The sequence below is a fragment of the Thunnus thynnus genome, chromosome 13, assembly GCF_963924715.1.
Source record: "Thunnus thynnus chromosome 13, fThuThy2.1, whole genome shotgun sequence".
In the NCBI taxonomy this organism is placed as follows: domain Eukaryota; kingdom Metazoa; phylum Chordata; class Actinopteri; order Scombriformes; family Scombridae; genus Thunnus; species Thunnus thynnus.
In genome coordinates, this window is record NC_089529.1 from 25,571,364 (window position 1) to 25,591,183 (window position 19,820).

The following is a 19,820-nucleotide window of genomic DNA, read 5'->3' on the forward strand; positions in this document are numbered from 1 at the left end:
AAGCCTGATATATCTTATTCCTCTGTACCATAGACCTCTGTTGTTGTCCAAATGATTAAAAACATGTCAGTGAGCCACACCATTGCTACTACCTATTGTACCTTTGCCACTTAGATTTCAGTCACATTTGTTTGTTTTCGAAATGTCTCCAAAGACTAATAACAGCGATCAGCGTTTTCAGTCTCCAGAGAGTAGTTCTGTGTGAGGCCAAGACACCAATGAACATGCACTGTACCATGGTTATGTTTAAAGAGCTTCACTAGTTGTTGTACTACATAACACAATCTCTTGACTTTATGTTTAAGTTATTCAAATCAAGAGGTTGTGATATGTAGTACGGAAGCTCTGCCTTACACAGAACTACTCTCCAGGGACTGAAAACGTGATTGCTGCTGTTAGTCTTTGAGGCCGTTTCTAAACAAACTAATGTGACTGTAATCTTTGTGGTAAAGGAACATGTCAAACAGTGCAACGGTGCTACTTATTGGCATATTTTTAATTGAACAACAATTGGACAACAACAGAGGTCTACAGAACAGAGGAATACAATATATCAGGCTTTGGATACACACATAATACCTGTGAATAGATCAATTCATTGTTGGTTTGGTTCTGCACATATTGTTGAAAATTGCAGGGAAAGCAGGTTACTCCTCCTTTAAAAGCTTCCTGCTTCATTTACTGTACATCATTGTACCCAAAAATCATTTAACTTGGTCGGATTTGTTAAAACGCTGGCACTTTTCCTCTTTGGGCTGATTTTCTTCACTGACATAACTTGTCCAACATTTCTCACGGTGCTTTTGTCAAACTTCAGCTCTAATGTGGTTAAAGATAAGCATGTGAATCTCATCTTTGTTGCTCACAGTATTTATGTCAGATATCATCTACACTTTTCTCTCAGTGTGATTTGACGATGCAGGAGGAACTTTGGTTCAGAAACCTTAACTTGGTCTGGAATATGTGGTTCTCTCTTGGATCTGAGCCCAGTTCTTGAGGTTTTGCAACAACAAAAAAAAGTCTCCCCCCTGCCATTATATGTAAAAATACAGAGGGTAAGTTTTCACTGCCATTTATATTGTGTAATTTTATTGTCATCAGTGGTCACATGTTTGGTTTGTCAAGCGAAACTGATGTGACACCACAAATATAATCCTTTTTTTTGCCCCATAGACTTTGTGTTATTGTCAAAATGGCAGATATAAGATGAGTTCTTGTGATAATGTGGTGAAAGAGAGTGGAGGGCGAGTGGTTTGAAAGAGGAGAGGGGATTTTGGGGTAAGTATTGTATCATATGATCCACTCAGAGATCCAATATAGTCTTGCCTGCTGTGAGAAACTGGGTCCGAGGAGGTAGAGGTGGAATGTCTGCTTCAAAGTTTCTCTCCTGGTATTTGTTGGCCCTAAGAGGGCGAGAAGAGAAATGTTGAACTGCATGGAATGTAAAGAAACAGTTTGTCATTTTGGGAATGATGCTTTTTTGCTGAGAGTTAGATGAGAAGATCGACACCACTCTCATTTTTGTCAGCAACCGTTAGCTTAGCCAAGCATAATGACTAGAAACAGGGGGAAACAACTAGCCTGGCTGTCTCTTTGATTAGCTTCCATAAAAATACACATGAACACTTTATATTTGTGACTGTAATCAGATTCTTAAAACACTGCCAACCAGCTACTCTAAAGCTCATGTGATCACATGTGTGATCTCATTTGCTTATTCTGTACTACAGAAAACAAAGTATAAAAATTACAATTTGGGGTTTTATGGGGGTTAACCTATGTAGCCCCGTTTAACTGCAACTTGACAATTTTTACACTTTGGTTTTGGGTGGATTAAACTAACAGGAAATAACCTGTTAATTAGCTTTAGAGGTGCTGGTAGGTGGAGTTTTTTTTTAAACTTCTGGACGGAGACAAGCTAGGTGTTTCCCCCTGATTCCCGCCTTGATGCTAATGCTAAGCTAAGCTAACTGTCTCCTGGTTGTAGCTTCATATTTAGTGAACATTTATTAGAGTAAGCATCAATTTTCTCATCTGACTTTTGGCAAGAAAGTGAGAAAGTCTAAGTCTGTCTAACTATTCTTTAAACTATACTACAATCCACAGAAAATCCATGTATACAATATTAATTAATTGATTAATAAAGTACTCTATCTATATATTAAATGTGAAAAATATATTGTATATATTACTCGGCTTTGAAGTCCAATGATTTCTGAAACAGTGCGATTCTGCGTTTGCCTGTGGAAAAACAAGAGAAAACATGCAGTTAAATTTAAGATAAACAAAAAATGAAACTTTTGGATGAAATTTTAAAAATCTTGATGTAAAATCTTTGACCATTATGAAATACTAAAGGACCATTATATTGGTGAGTTCATTAACAGTTCAGCAGGAGCAGGCTTGGATTATATTTTTGCAAATTAAGACATAAATAACTATAACAGGAAAGACCATATAATAAGGTACTTCATGTATTTTCAGCTGTAATTGCATCAGGACAAAACCTAACAATAAATACATTTGCACATTGGCTACTAGTATATATATTTGATCAATTAATAAGCTATAAGTTTAGCGTATTAACTTGATTGAATACATATATAGTACATACAGTATTCATGTTTTCATGTGTACTATCTGTTGTCTTTATCTGCTTATGTTTATCTATACCCTAAACCAACACTAAGCCCCACTTTCTGCTGCTGCAGCTCAGTTTCCCTGCTGAGATCATTAAAGTTTCATCTAAGCTAATCAAATCCAGAGGGTACCCCTATTAATAGCAATTCATACAATTATAATAGTTTTTTCTCTGCTTTGCAATGAGCTCTTTAGAGTACAACTTCCACAATGACAATGCTACATACATACATACTTATGGTTTGGTTTCCCTTCCTGTTTTGGCTTTTATTTGTGGGGACAACGTACGGTTTATTGGTTTTTCAGGGTACTAAAAACGGGTAGTTAAATATTGAAAATGAAACTAGTGTCTCACTTCACTTTACTGTAAGTTTGGTTTGACATGAAATCCATTATGCTTGCAACATGAAGGTCAAGTAACACCAAGGCCGCGATCAAAAAGTGAATGATGGTGGCACATGCTGATTCGGAGTGGTGTGCCATTCTACTGGTTTATGACACTTATGAATGGTGAGTCACTAACGCTGACAGATACAAATTTTTATTGATATGATACCATTATGAGAAAGACATATTATGAAATGCTTCTGCTGTGTGCAAATTATAAATGGTTTGTCACCCCTGATTCACTGGGATTGATCACTGTCTGCTGACGTATGGTGTGCCACTCTCGTTTTAGATTCTATTTTTAAATTTGCACTCAAATATAACAGCATACCAATGGTGTAGCTAGTCGTGTTATATGTATATGAGGATAAATGTATGTAATATTAAATCTACTTTTATATTTTTCCCCCTTTTTTTTCAACCAACTTACTTAACATGCTTTTTCGTTTTGTTTTGCCTTTTCTGTTAGGATTATGTCTATATCAAGAGTTGTTGAAATTGGAAACAACATGTATGAAAACAACTCAAATAACCTATTAAAAACTTAACTTACTCAAGAAAACAGCATATCAGGTAATAGAAATTAAACAGATGTGACAGGAGAGATAAAAAAAAAAAACACAAGCTTTCATACAACGGACCTGCCGTCATTGTTAGAAAGAAAGAAACAATTTAAAAAAAACTAAACTAATAAATACAACATGATTTATTAGAATACAAAAAAACAAAACAGAAGAGTCCACAAATCAGACTATAATCCTATAAAAACAAATCATCATGAATTAAATGTGATGACAATTTCTTCTTAAAATTTTCAAAAGCTAGTGAGTTTTCAGTAATGTGTATTTTGAGGGGACACTGGCTGTTTTCTGTAAAAGGGAAGATGAAGATCGATTCTTAGTAGTATACCTATATAACCTATATAACTCATGATATGTTGCTGCTGTTCAACTTCCCTATTATCAACTGCATTTCACTGTTCTTCTACTGCCATGTACCAATCCCCACTGGTTTATGATGATTCTTCACTGGAATATGCTGCTACTGACGTTTGGTACCTCGCTGCTGGTGTTGATATAAAAATGTCATTCCACTTATGTTTCACTGACAGATCACACTTTTCACTTGCAGATACTGTAATAAACTGATAGATAATGTCATAATATTATACTGGAAAAAGACTGTTGCAGGCAGCCGTCAGCGAGCCAAAGCTACCATACAGAGTTTGACCATCAACACATGCTCTGCTGCAGGGTACTATGTGAAAAAACAAGTCAGTTAAAGGATACACAACACACACAATGCAGATTTTCTATAGTTTTCTTATCACAAAGAGTTTGGGCACGGTAGTTTGTTTAGAAATGGCTCCAAAGACTAATAACAGCAATCATGTTTTCAGTCTCTGGAGAGTAGTCCTATGTAAGGCAGACGCCACTGCGAGCTTGTTGTGCTACAAATCACAATCTCTTGACTTTGTTATATTGTAAATTTCTCAAAGAACTTCAGTACAAAGTAAAGAGATTGTGACGTAAATGTAGACTGTAAAAAATATGGATGTAGCCACCGTGACATCACCCATTGGTTTTTGAAGAGCGGTTTTGAAGCTCAAGGTGGACGGCTCCGCAAAGAGGTGGAGCTGAGGCAAGCTGATTGAAGCCTGGTTGCAGAAACAAGCATCCTAGTGGCTAGCAACCTGTCACTGAAAGTGGCCATGTCCTTAATTATGCGTAACATTTACGGCTTAATAAAGTTTAAATGGGTGCGTTATAAAAAAAATCGCTATAGAGACCAAAACCATTTTTTGTACTGGGCTATAAACATGTTTATTTCTGCTGTAAAGTTGGGCATTTTAACATGGGGGTCTATGGGGAATGACTCGCTTTTGGAGCCTCAAGTGGCCATTCAGGGAACTGCAGTTTTTGGCACTTCCGCTTTGGCGTCATTTTTCAGCCCCGGAGGTTGCTGCTTGGATGTAAATGGAACCGTGTTCCCACACATTCTCATTGGCATCTGCCTTACACTGAACAACTCTCTGGAGACTGAAAACGTGATCGCTGTTATTGATCTTTGGAGCCAAAAATGCTCAAAATTAACATGCTCAAACTCTTCCTGGTGAAGGAACGTGTCACCCAGTGCAGCAATGTGGCTCACTGATGTGTTTTTAGTAGCTTTTGGACAACAATGGAGCTCTACAGCACGGAGGAATAAGATATAACAGGCTTTGGGTACACACACAATACTTGTAAGTAGGATCAGTTCATTGTTGGTTTGGCTCTGCACATGAGATTTACTGACAACAAGAAAAATATAGAAAATGGCTAGCCTTATCCTTAAAACAACAATAACATGTTGTGCATTAGGCAGCAGCAGCAGCATATGCCAGTGAGAATCATCATAAGCTACTGGGGAGTGGTTTGTGGCAATGGAAATGGAGTGAGCGTTGTGTCCTATGTCAACCGCACAGCAACAATGGAACAACTAGTCAAAGTGGCATACCAGTAAGAATCAACATTTGACACTAAAACAAGGGTGGGACCCCATCTGTATACTGGTGGTCACTGGTGTCTCCCAGTGAAACAGTAATAACAAAAAGAGAGTATATAGTTGTGCTAGTAGCAATTAGAATACCAATACTTTTACTAGCTAGTAACAGTACTACATTTCTGTTAATAACTATTAATAATGCTGAGACAAAAAACTAAGAAACAATTGTAAATGCAGTAAAGTAAAGTTAAGTAAAGTAAAGTTAATAGCAGTAGGAGTTTTTATATTAGGATATGATGGGGAAGTTTATGTGCACCAGAGGGGTGGGAGCTGACCACAGAAAGTATTATTAAGAGTCATTTATGCAAGTCACAGTGAAGTGTCACATCAGGACACTCAAGTTAAGTTTAAGTCAAACTTAAGTTGCACTTTCACTCTGATTTTGTCGAGTTGCGTCTTCAAATAATTGAAAAAAAAAGTCTCTGCACATCTGAATATGTGACAGGTGCAGTGGAGGAAAGCACAACTTGAATAAAAAATGTCACTTCCGCTTTGGCGTCATTTTTCAGCCCCGGAGGTTGCTGCTTGGATGTAAATGGAACCGTGTTCCCACACATGCTCAGTGGCATCTGCCTTACACTGAACAACTCTCCGGAGACTGAAAACGTGATCGCTGTTATTGATCTTTGGAGCCAAACATGCTCAAAACTAACATGCTCAAACTCTTCCTGGTGAAGGAACGTGTCACCCAGTGCAGCAATGTGGCTCACTGATGTGTTTTTAGTAGCTTTTGGACAACAATGGAGCTCTACAGCACGGAGGAATAAGATATAACAGGCTTTGGGTACACACACAATACTTGTAAGTAGGATCAGTTCATTGTTGGTTTGGCTCTGCACATGAGATTCACTGACAACAAGAAAAATATAGAAAATGGCTAGCCTTATCCTTAAAACAACAGTAACATGTTGTGCATTAGGCAGCAGCAGCAGCATATGCCAGTGAGAATCATCATAAGCTACTGGGGAGTGGTTTGTGGCAATGGAAATGGAGTGAGCGTTGTGTCCTATGTCAACCGCACAGCAACAATGGAACAACTAGTCAAAGTAGCATACCAGTAAGAATCAACATTTGACACTAAAACAAGGGTGGGACCCCATCTGTATACTGGTGGTCACTGGTGTCTCCCAGTGAAACAGTAATAACAAAAAGAGAGTATATAGTTGTGCTAGTAGCAATTAGAATACCAATACTTTTACTAGCTAGTAACAGTACTACATTTCTGTTAATAACTATTAATAATGCTGAGACAAAAAACTAAGAAACAATTGTAAATGCAGTAAAGTAAAGTAAAGTAAAGTAAAGTTAATAGCAGTAGGAGTTTTTATATTAGGATATGATGGGGAAGTTTATGTGCACCAGAGGGGTGGGAGCTGACCACAGAAAGTATTATTAAGAGTCATTTATGCAAGTCACAGTGAAGTGTCACATCAGGACACTCAAGTTAAGTTTAAGTCAAACTTAAGTTGCACTTTCACTCTGATTTTGTCGAGTTGCGTCTTCAAATAATTGAAAAAAAAAAGTCTCTGCACATCTGAATATGTGACAGGTGCAGTGGAGGAAAGCACAACTTGAATAAAAAATGTCACTTCACTTCTGAAAATTTGTGACTTCAATGTAAAGCCACATGGGTTTTCACTGTTTTCACTGTTTTCACTGAGTTGACTTTTCTTTTTAACAAAGATGAAAAACATCTGTGGATTATCCAGAATAATGGGGTCATATCATGTCAAGACAAATATATTTATATAATCCAAAATCACAAAATCACCCCAAAGGACTTTACAATCTACACAACACCCTCTAAGAATAATCTTATGTCACATGCACAAGTGTTCAATGGATTAGTTTGTTTTTAGGATTCACTTCTAACTATTTTTCAATTTTAATAGCACTTGTCAGGTCAGTTAAAATTAACCTGGTTTTAGTCATACCATGAACCTTCTGTTTATATCTTTTGTGGGAGAAAATTACTATATCTAAAAGAAGTTCTCTAAAAACTACTGTCTATTTTTAATGTCTGTCTTAATATTAGGGCGGTATAGTGGTGCAGTGGTTAGCACTGTCACAAACACACACCAAAAACATGCAGCTTAGATAAATAGTGACTCTGTGTCTATAATATATGTTAGCCTTGTGATTGACTGGCAACTTGTCCAGAGTGGCTCCTGCAACCCTCTAGAGGATAAGCGGTAAAGAAAATGGATGGATGTCTTAATATTGCATGTTTTGTTTTTATTATGTCTATTGCACAATGATTTCATGGTCTTTTGTTTCCTGTGTTACACATGTGACATAATGCTTGAGTTAAATACAGATAATACCTCCTGTTGTGTTTTGGTTTCATTAAGATGACACCTGTCATATCTGATCTAATCTGCCACTGACTGTGTTAAATACATGTTGGAGCACTTTTCTCCTTGATACAGTTATGGAAAATACTGAATGCACAACAAAACTTTATAGAGGTGCAGGACCGTAGCCAGGATTTTAGGAATACTCCACAAACCCACCGCTGTAAGACCTTTTTTTACACCATATTTCACATTTTCTGCATGTTTTATTTCTCTACATTAGGCTGTACAAGTGTCAAAACAGGCGTCACTCAATCAGGCTCTGCATGTAATAAACATCCATCACGTAACGTTTGGGTCACTTTGCTTCCCTAAAAGTAAACAAGTTCTATCAGTAGCATTTCCATTAACATAAGCAGGAAAAAAGAAGAAGCATTTTGTTTCAACACGCAAATGATGGTGGTGAGAGATGTTTTGAGCAGAGAATCAACTTACCTTCTTTGAATATGCACTTGTTGATGAGGATGAAGATGAGGCTGATCACCATGGTCACAAAAATCATCCCAAATATCACCCATAACCACATGTATTCACGCAAAAGACCCATGGGCATTCTGCTCGACGCTGCGGAATATTGAACAGAAGAGAAAAATCACATGAAAGCTGTCAAGAAAACAAGACAACAAAACGTCTGAGCCACCACTTTTTAGTATATAGCCCTGAGGATCGGAAAGAAGACCATTCACCACTTCCTCTTTTTGAGTGTTGACTAAGTCATAAGGTTATTTTGGTGTATTGAATAGCATTCTGAGAATCAAACAAGCCTCCAGACAATCTCTAGGGACTTTTTTCTTGTGAAGAAGTCTAGTTCCTGCTACAATTTTTTAAAAGATTTTTACGGATAATTCAGCTGCTTTGTTGTCACTCAGCTAATGTACCTGGGCCTGTACTTGACACGAACTTGAAAGGATGAAGGCTGCTTTTGAGTGAATCGTTCATGCCAGCGAGAAAGACATCTTGACACTCCCATATCTCTATGAAGAGAATGACATAAACGCTCCTCCACCCCCAGTTTATCTGTAGAGCCCCATATCCTCCCAATACAACAGCTTCCTGCTAGCTAGCTTCCAACGAAAAGACAGAAGACAAAAAATGTTGATATACTGCTGATTCAAGAGGAAATCTTCCTGGATATTGTGCTTCTTTTACACATTTATAGTCATAAAAATATAAATATTTCAGTACCAAGTGACTGGAATTTATGTCATCCATGTTTGTAGTTGTTGTTTCAGTTACTATATTTCTATTGATTTCTAAAAAAAAAAACATTGTAATGATATTTATAATAAATCATCCAATGATTGATCTGCTTCTTTAGGATTCTTTAAAGTCCGAAAGGTTATTTTTACCATTAATCGACTTCTTTCGAAATACTCAAAATGTGCCTCACCTCCTCAGAAAACAGCTGATGGCTTCACTGCTGGGCTGAAATGAGGCGATGATGGTGGATGGCGAGATACGGCAAGAATCACCATGTTCTGTATTTGCATGACAGTTTCTTACTTTCATAAAGAAACCTGGAGGCTGAGACTTCACTATCCCCACCCTCTTCCATGCTCCAGTGACTACAGAGAGTGTGTGTATGTGTGTGTGTGTGTGTGTGTGTGTGTGTGTGTGTATGTGAGTCAAACAGGCATGCCAAATGTATACATCTGTGTGAGATTTCGTGATGTTTTTGAAGAAGATGAAGACATCAAAACCAGTGTTTTGTGCAACAAAATGAATGATGTTAATGTCTTGCAACAGTCACAACTCTACATTTCATTTCTGAGTATCTTTTTATTCTCAGTTCCTCTTATGTCAACTTGTTACGTTGGCTCTGCCACAGATAGATTAAAAGTTGTGCAATTGTTGAATTTTTGTACAGTACATTAGTGGTTCACAAAGTGGGGTCCGGAGGTCCCCAGGGGTCCTTGAGGGGGGTTCTAGGAGGTCCCAGCAAAAAAGGGAATAATTTATTTTCACTATAACTCCATCCATAAGTAACACAATTACATAATATATTACGTATAATATATTTATATATTATTTGGTTTCATACTCTTTCTGTAATAAAACATATAAAAGCAAAAATCTTATCAGGGTCTGTCGTCTAATTTGTGTCAGTTTAGGGATCCATGATATTTAAAAGTTTAAGAACCACTGATGTAAATATCTCATATTAATAAAAATGTAAATTATACTGTCTGGCAACAGTTTTCCTGTCAAAAAGAGGGAAGTTGAATTTGAATATAGAACTTGATACTTTCTATTCCTCTGAAAAGAAAAAAAAAAATTAATGTAAATTATTTTAAAACGTGACACCGGAATTATGCAAGTTAGCTAAATTTAGTACGCATTAAACAGGAAATAGGCGATTGGTCTACAAAATATTAGTATAAAAACGGCAAATTGTGTTTGGTTATAAGCTGTTAACACCGACCATAAAATTTTCTTTGTTTGTATGATGATACTGGCAGTGATGGAAAGTAACTAAGTACATTTACTCATGTACTGTACTTAAGTACAATTCTAAGGTACTTTACTTGAGTATTTCCATTTGATGCTACTTTATACTTCCACTCTACTACATTTCAGAGGGAAATATTGTACTTTCTACTCCACTACATTTATTTGGCAGCTTTAGTTACTTTTCAGATGAAGATTTGACACAATGGATAATATAACAAGCTTTTAAAATACAACACATTGTTAAAGATGAAACCAGTGGTTTCCAACCTCTTTGGCTTTTGACGTCTTACAAAAAGCAGTGTGTAGTCGGGGTCACATTTCACATGTCTATGAGTTGTTAACAGCTCCACCAAATAGTGATTTTTTTCCTCTAAACTTCTCACATGCTTTCATTCATTCACTGATCCAATATTTCACCAAAAATCAAAGATTAGAGAAAAGTCCAGAAACAGAAAACAGTTTTGTGTATCAGAACTTTGTTTTTTCTTCTTTCCTCTCCCATTAATCATCTCACGACCCCTCAGATTTATCTGGTGACCCTTTGGGGGGGGGTCTGACCCCTAGGTTGGGAACCCCTGGACTAAACTAGCTAATTGTATATAAAGTAGTTCAAACTAGCTCCACCTCCAGCAACTACAACAGTAACATGCTGCTCTAACACTGATGCTTCACTATTAATAATCTAATGATGTCATATAGAATAATATATCAGTCAGAGGGACCAAACTACTACTTTTACTGCAATACTACTTAAGTGGGATTTTTCATGCAGGACTTTTACTTGTAATGGAGTATTTGTACATTGCAGTATATGTACTTTTACTGCAGTAAAGGATCTGAATTCTTTCACCACTGGACCTTATAGATATTATTTTGAAGGTTCAACCGGAAGTCACGCTTCCACCCACTTCGCTAGCTTAACACTAGTTGTGATGTTAGCTTGTTTTCTTCTTGGACACTGCTAGCTCATATCCCAGTGCTCTGGTAATTGCCTCGACCCCCCCTCGGGAAACCATGGCCGAACAGGCCTCGGGATCCGCTCTGTCGTCCCAACATGACGGTAAATTTCTTGTGTTTGCGGGGTTTTGTAGCGGGAGTGTTGCGGGGCGACAGCCAGCGGCCTCTGCATCCTTGACAACATTAGCTTGTTAGCATCATCAGGGCGACGTGTCACTGGCTGTCACCGGCTCACATTGTACATTTTACACTATGCAGCGGGTGCGTTTATAAATGTCGACTTTAACTAATCAGTCGGAGGTCACTTAAGCTTTATATTAATACATACGAGCGTGTTATTGCGTACTAATTTAACCACTCATACTACAACCTAGCTGCTCAGCCCGTAGCTTGAGCTAGTCTGACTAATTTGATCTAAAGGTCGGCACTGGCCTCTGTCAGCCTGGCCCAGCCTTGTCAGTCTTTAACCTGGATCATATGGGTCTCATCAGCCCATTACAGTGTGCTGTGTATGGCCTACACACTCGGGGGATGGACCATAATAAAGGAGGTTGATCCATCCTGCAGGAGGTTTCTCCCTCTGCTTCTCAAACATGGGTCCGTGGACCATCCTGGGGTCCTGCAGGGAGTCTTACACCCACTAGATAATAATTTCAGTTTAGCCATCAGCTTCTGCTCCATTTTGCACTCAAAATATAGTTGTTATTAGCAGATATGGAGGTTTTAGTGGCAAATTATGTATGAGGTTTGTCCTCAGCACACTACTATACATCTTTACAGCAACATCATCTTTCCACAAATGGACAGGTTCACTGTTTTTCAAGTCTGTCTTAAAGCAACAGTCAGGAGCCCAAATGAACATTGAGACATGTTTTTCTCTTGCAATAATCACTCCTCCTGTTTATACCTTTCATAATGCACAAACTAAGTGATGGGGACAAAATTCACAGTCCTCCTCCTGTACAAAAATGTATTTAAAAGTTTATCTGAAGCTAATATGAAGCTTCAGTCGTCCAAATGAGTCAAATCAAGTAACATTTCAGTGTTTTTTTAGTGCCAGTGTTCCTCTTTTTGTTACTATTCTTCCACTGCAGCTCAACAGGGAAACACAAAGAGGGAATTTGATAGACTGTAAATATGGCAGATATCATTTACATTGAAAGCACATCTGAAGGGGATCTTTTAATAGCCAGTATGAACAGGAGGAATGATTACAGCGAGGAAAACCTCTTTTAGTGTTCATATGGACACATGACAAAGACAGCTCTTACCCGCAATGTCAACGCTGTGGACACATGACAAATTATCGATGTTAATCGATTAGTTTTGATTACTGTAAAATGTCAGAAAATGTTGAAAAATGTTGATCACTGTTTTCCAAAGCCCAAGATTCAACCTAAAATGTCTTGTTTTGTCCCAACCAACAGTCCACAACCCAAAGATATTCAGTTTACTATCATAGAAGACAGTAAGCTAACCAGAAACCAGAAGATATTCACATTTAAGGAGCTTGAATGAGAGAATTTGGGCATATTTTTTCCTTTAAAAGTGACTAAAATGATAAATTGATAATCTAAATAGTTGGCAGTTAATTGTCTGCACCCTAACATCCCACATCACCCATTCAGCCAGTCACGTCATGTATAAAACCTCCAGTTCATCCCTTTATTCAACAGTGTTACTACTAAGTTACAGCTCAGAGCGGCATCAGCGATTAAACCGTGACAAAACTAAAGCATCTGACCCACACCTCGACCTCCATCAACTCACAGATCTTACTAGCATATAAAAAAAATGATTAATCAGTATCTGGATAGGAGGCTGTATTAATAGGCTATAGTGGAGTGTAATGCAGGATCTATAAGGATTAGTTTTGAGATGATGTTGCAGGAAGAACGTTCACTGTGCAGCCTGTTGTATCAGGTGATCATGCAGGCAGTGTCAGACATACAGCTCGTAGTTTTGCATTGTTTTCTTAATTGCACACGTAACGCTTCAAATATTCAGAGGCGACGCCAACTCTGTCAGTCTGCAGCACTTCCACTGAGGAATCTACATCGACCCAGTTTATATTTAATGATCCCTCATTATCTCCGGAGCCTCTTTACTCATACTTTTGTTATCCAGGCTGCTTCCATGTGGTTTGTAGAGATGCTTCACTATCCTCTTCCTGGATGTTGCCACATTTGTGAGATTGAGCTTCATCCATATTTGCATCCTTGATGAAAATGGAAATTAAACTCTAGTGGTTAATTGCTGTTTACATAGAGATTCATGTGTTTGTTTTTCATTCTATGATTGAAAGTGTGTTTGGGTTGCTGTTATTCTAAAAGCATGAATTACAGTAAATGGAGTGTAAAAGAGCTTGTCGATCTGGCATCCGCTCAAGTTATGAATGTGTGTCTTATGTATGTTAAAGCTTCCACGGTGGTGGAATTTCTGCTTTAGAGTTTGTTCAGCCGTCACATGATTTCTGTGGAGTTCTTGTGTCGAACCGCCCTTCTGCTTGTGCGAGTAAATGTTTCCATTAGTCTGTCTGTGTTTGAGAATATCATCGACTCTGTTTCTCCTCGCTCCGCTGGTTTTGAACAAGAAACGACACAGATAAGGGTGTAAGATGCACTAGATGTAGGGAAAAAAAACTAACTGTGACTTATTATAGAGGAAAAAATATATCATACTTAATGCTACGTGACAGATGGATTTCTGTCTAAATGTTGATGTTTGGGAAGACTAACAAGTCAGCTGATATATTGTTTAACTGACTAGATGTTTGATGAAGTGTCGTTATATATTAGTTTGTTTTAGCTTTTATAATGAGAGAAACAGAACAAATATAATCAACACAGCAGGTTAAAGTGCTTTACATCAAACATAAAAGGCATCAAGACAAAATGTAAAAGCAACAGAAGGCAGGATAAAAAGACATTTAAATACAATTAAAAACAGTGAAATAGATTATAGAAATAAGCTGAAATAGAATAAGACAGATAAAACAGGAGAGTTTCAGTACAAAAGCCTCAAATTTGGTTGAATAAAAGCAGCAGCAAACAGGAAAGTCTTCAGCAGCAGACCTGCAGTTTTCTGGGAGTTTGTTCCAGATAAAGTGTTTCCCCGGGATTTTTTTTATTTCCAGGCTTGGTGGTACGCACTGAAAAAAACCCCTGAAGGGACGAGACACGCGGGACGGCTTCGGTCAGGTGGCGCAGCAGGCGGTCTGCAATTTATATTTGCATTTAAATGTTTGTTTGCTCGGTATATTCAAAGACTTAAAACAAAGTGTTCACAAGGAGAGGATGACTTAATAAGCTGCCCCTCTCACTTTATTCCCCATCTGTGTTTTTGCTTGACTCCAGAGTTTTGGAGAAAAACGTTGATGTATTTGTTTGAGCTTTTTCTCTTTTAAGGCGGCGCCATGCTTACGTTACCTGCATCCCGTACACGCTCGCTCTTTTGCTCTGCAGTAATTTAAAGGGACTCTGATAGCAGCGGCACTTACATCACATCATCATCGTTTCCCAGGCAACGACACAGAGGTTAACTCACGTTTCAGAACAGTGTCGCACAGACGCTCCCAAACGCTTTTTGATTATTGATTTCCAAATAAGATTTCTCTTGGCCTGGTGGGCGTTCTGGTTTCCCCGCTGGCCCACCAGGCCTGTATAATTATATGAGGAAACACTGAGATATATGGAGCATAAAACCTGAACGCTGCTTCTCCGTGGGGACAGAAAGCAGACCTGTTCTAGACCACCTGAGGGGTCTGGATGGTTCATAACGTAACAGCAGATCAGAAATGTATTTTAGCCCTAAACCATTCAGTGCTTTATAAACCGACAGCAGTGTTTTAAAATCAATTCTTTGTCAGACAGGAAGTCAGTGTAAAGATCTGAGAGCTGGAGTCATATGATCCACTGTCCTGGTCTTGGTGAGGACCTGAGTGTTCTCAATCAGCTGCAGCTGTCTGATTGATTTTTTTTGAGGGAGACCTGTGAAGACGCTGTTACAGTAGTCGAGTCTATTGAAGTAAATGCATGGACCAGTTTTTCCAAATCCTGCTGAGACATAAGTCCTTTAATCCTTTGATGTATTCTTCAGGTGATAGTGGGCTGACTCTGTAATTGTCTTAATGTGGCTGTTTAAATTCAGGTCTGAGTCCATGACTACACCAACCTCTCTGGCTTGGTTTGTGGTTTTTAACGTTACAAATTGAAGCTCAGTGCTGACTTTTAATCGTTCTTCCTTTTGAATTGAAGACAAATCTCACACAACCAATCGTTGATTTAAGTGCACTCACTCAGCGCTTGTATGGGATTATAGTCCCCTGCTGATACGCTGTTATGTAAATTTGTTCAGATCAAATTTGGATTAAACCTGTTTTTTTTTTAATAGCAGTAAAAACATGAGAAACACTTTTCTTTCAGCCTGAAAATTTCCCAAAGTGACACAGAATATACAGAAACGGAAATATTTCAACATTTCTGTACATATTGTAAAAGGTGTTCTCACTTAAATTTGACCTTTATTTATTCAAAAAGCAGCATTCAGATGAAATAATTTAATAAATATCATTGTAATAATATGTTTTAGGTAACATAGGAGCATAATATCTTGTGATTGTGAATGTTTTCTCTTCATAAACAAATAGTGTCAAACCTAAAGAGAATACAGTCTCTGCTCTCTGAAAGCTTCATTAAGTATTAATCATCCTTTTTGTTAATGACTGATGAAGTATTTATGAATGAAAAATAGATTTATGGTTCAGATATTAGAGCTGTGACTGAGCTGTTCTGCCTTTTAAGAAAAGGAAAAAGACTCAATTTAAGCTTTATCACAATATTATGATGAATAAAATCCAAGATGATATTTAATCTTGTATCTCAGTATCAATATTGTGATATGAGACAAAAATCACTGCAGGGCACAAATGAGTGAGATCTGCACACTGCTGAGCTCCCAATACATCATTTTATTGACTTTTCTGAGGCAATCTGTCAGATCAAACGTTGCCTCAAAACCTGGATATAGACTCATATATCTCCTCACTACTGTCTAGTTTAACCAACCAGGTTCCACCAAACTAGTCTCATCTCTACTGAATCTGTATTTCAATTGTGGTTCATTAATTAAACTCAATTCTCCAACATTTAATCATTTAGTGTTATTAATCTACTTCTCTGTTTTTGATGATATTTAATCAGCAGTTGATTAATTACATCCCCGTCTTGTTGTTGTTGTTGTTGTTTATTATTTCCTCCATTATCCAGAGGTGCTCCAGCAGCGAGTGGCGGCTCTGGAGCAGGAGCGGGCCGAGTTCATCAAACTCAAGCAGCAGCTGGAGGTCGAGTTCAACCAGAAACGAGCCAAGTTCAAAGAGCTCTACCTGTCCAAGGAAGGTACGGAGCTCACCCGACTTACATACAGTAGCTTCCCTTTCCTGGATAAATCATTGACAGGAGAGCCTAGGAAACAAAGATAGTGCTGGTCATAATGGTATATCTGAAATACTCATAATGCACATGTAAATGTAGCCAGTAACACGGTGTGGCTCTTTATTTTATCTGTTCCTTTGTTTTGCTATTTTTTTGGCTCCATACTGGTTCCTTCTCCGTCTTCTTCTGGTTCCTTTTCTTTCTATTCCCACACATTTACCTCCTTCTCCCATCATTCATTGTCCATCTTTTCCATCTCCAGAGGAGCTGAAGAGACAGACGGCGGCGCTGGAAGGCGCCCAGACCGAGCTGAGCTCCGTCCAGGTCCAGCTGTCTCAGGCCCGGGCCGAGATCGAGACCATCAAAGCCGTGGCCACCGTGTCGGAAAACACCAAGCAGGAAGCCATCGACCAGGTCCGCAGCCAGTGGCAGGAGGAGGTGGCCTCGCTGCAGGCCATCATGAAAGGTAAAGCAGCTGCTCTTACATGTGCAGCGCAGTGAAAACCTCTGTTTTTAATCTCATGTTATCATTTAACAAAGAGCAGCAAATACTTCCTGGTTTTCAACAGAAGCAAACTATCCCAAATATACAATAAATGACATTTATTACACATGATTTGCTTTTGTAGCATTATTAATGAAGCGATCCGCAGTAATTTGATCTTGCACATAGAAGTGTGAAAGAAGAGAACTGATGGTTGGCTAAAGCTAGTTGTGTGCTGGTGTGAAATGTTGCATTTTTTTTTTTTTTACCCGTGTTTTTATCACAGCACTTGTAAATTAAAGCAGACAGGGGAAGCCGGTCTGTATTTGGGTGAGTGAGGAAAGCAGAGAGTCAGACAGGAGGAGGGAAAGAGAGGGACTTGTGATAACTCTCACACGTTTTATTTCACACGGCATGAAGGGAGCGGAGAAGCAGCGGGTGAGTGTCGAGAGAAAGGCAAGGCGATGCAGTTGGAAGTCAAAAGGAGACAAAACAGCACCTCTTGCATTATGAATAAATTGCAAAGAGTGTCAACACAGTGGGCCTCATGCGAGAACATGATTTTATTCTTATCCTAAACGTCTCTTACTCTTTTCTGTGAGGATGTTCTGAGTCAGACTCGCTTTAACTGCACAAATGTGTTGTTAAGTGTTTGTTTCACCTCGATGAACGCCACCTGTTCATGAGAAAGTGAGATTTTTGCCGTCGTTAGCATAATCATCACCTCCGAATTGCCATGTAATTGGTTTATACCTGTTTCACTCCATTTGTGTGTAGATTCATTCACTGAAATGTCACCCAGGAGTAAAAAGAAGAAGACGAAAACTTTAATTTAGCTGCGCCAGAGGTCATATTCAGTGACCTGAAAATATTATTATAGCTGTCGATGCCGTGTGAGCCGAACTGTGACGGGAGTAAAGAAGGAACGCTTCGACATTCATGTAGACGAGGAAAAAAGGTCTAAAGCGAAGCAGCCACGGCTTAAACGGGAGGAGGTCAAGGTGTAATGTAGGTAATGTTACATCGTCAGGTGTGACGGAGGATGTTGCCCCTGGACTTTAAACTCTGAATTCATGAAACTTTATCATTTTTAAGTCAAACAAGTGTTTTTCCCGTGAAGAGAGGCATATTATCCGGACTCGTACAACTCAATAACTTGTGAATTTTGTTCATTCCTGAGACAAAATTATAAATATAAGCTGGAAACTGCTTACAGTGATCATGTCTGTCCGAGTCAAATTGATCGCTATAAGTGCATATTTATTAAAACCAAATAGTTTTTCTTTATTTCTCATGCAGATTACCATCTAACTGACATTTGTATATTTGTTACATGAATATAAAGTGATGAAACAGCCAGTTTCGCTTTTTACTAGCTGTTTCGAACGCTGGTTGTTGCTTCGCTGCTGCATCCGGATGGATCATTTTTGGCAGTTTGTCATTAGTTTCAAGGAGATGACATTTTTCACTGAGTGAAAATGACCTTTTCCTTCCTGCCATGATTGTGCGTGCAGCACCAGCCTCCGGTCACCACGAAGCAATAATAGTGCTGCAGCCACTAAGTACATATCATAGGTGCTTCATAGGAGAAAAGTAAAAAAAAAAAAAAATAGAATTAAAGAAGTTTTCTTAAAGTTTCTTTCTTCTTCTTCTTATCGTCAAGAAATCTCATGTGACCTTATTTACAAGTATTGTTTGTGTATCCAAAGCTTGATATGTATTATTCCTCTGTGCCGTTGTCCAAAAACTATTAAAAACACATCAGTGAACCACACAGCTGCACCAGGTGACGCGTTCCTTCACCACAAGTTAGCGTGCTTAGAAACGGCCCCAAAGACTTATAACAGCGATCACATTTTCACTCCCAGGAGAGTAGTTTCATGTACGGCAGACGCGTAGAGATTCACTAGCTTATTGTGCTACATAATAATAATAATAATAATAATAATAATAATAATGATAATAATAATAATAATCATCTTTATTTATATAGCACCTTTAAAAACACAGTTTACAAAGTGCTTTGACAGACAAAGCAAAAGTGGTACAATGCAAAGCAAAGACACAACATAAAAAAAACCATATCACAACCTCTTGACTTTGTACTAAAGTTCTTTATAATTTACAATATTTGTTGACAATAAGAAAAATATAGAAAATCACAAGCCATACTTCCTTTAACTCACTCATATGTGCCACTTTAGAATAAACCTGTTTGTAAAAGTGGTTCTTGCATGAGGCCCAATGCCTGTTTCTTAACTTTTCACACCAACAGTAAGATGAAAATAACTAAAAATAGTGCAAATAAAACTGTTAAATATGCTGATTATCACAAACCGGGCTGCACGGCCATGACAAAAGAGGGAGACGCACACAACCAAACCAATTAACAACCAATTTATTTTTTAAAAAAAGGAATAACCAAAGAGAAAAACCTAACCTAACAATGGCATGTGTAGTCAGTGAGATCAGTCGTGTAGGTGAGTGCATGAGTGTGTAGCTGCAGTGCATTGTTGTATAGTGCAGAAAAGTGAGTCAAACCCAAAAACCACAGGGTGTCTGAAGGAGGAG

General features: G+C 38.2%; 1 protein-coding gene across 2 annotated transcripts in view; it reads left to right on the forward strand.

Annotated features, from left to right (window-relative positions):
• Window positions 1-11,275: 11,275 nt before the first annotated feature.
• Window positions 11,276-19,820, forward strand: part of rabep1 (rabaptin, RAB GTPase binding effector protein 1) — a 33,870-nt gene continuing 25,325 nt past the window's right edge. For both annotated transcript variants that reach the window (XM_067608813.1, XM_067608814.1), the window contains exons 1-3: window positions 11,276-11,436; window positions 16,601-16,729; window positions 17,028-17,231. In XM_067608813.1, the coding sequence (XP_067464914.1) occupies window positions 11,391-11,436; window positions 16,601-16,729; window positions 17,028-17,231 (379 nt within the window). In that variant the 5' untranslated portion in view covers window positions 11,276-11,390. The remainder of the gene's footprint in view (window positions 11,437-16,600; window positions 16,730-17,027; window positions 17,232-19,820) is intronic.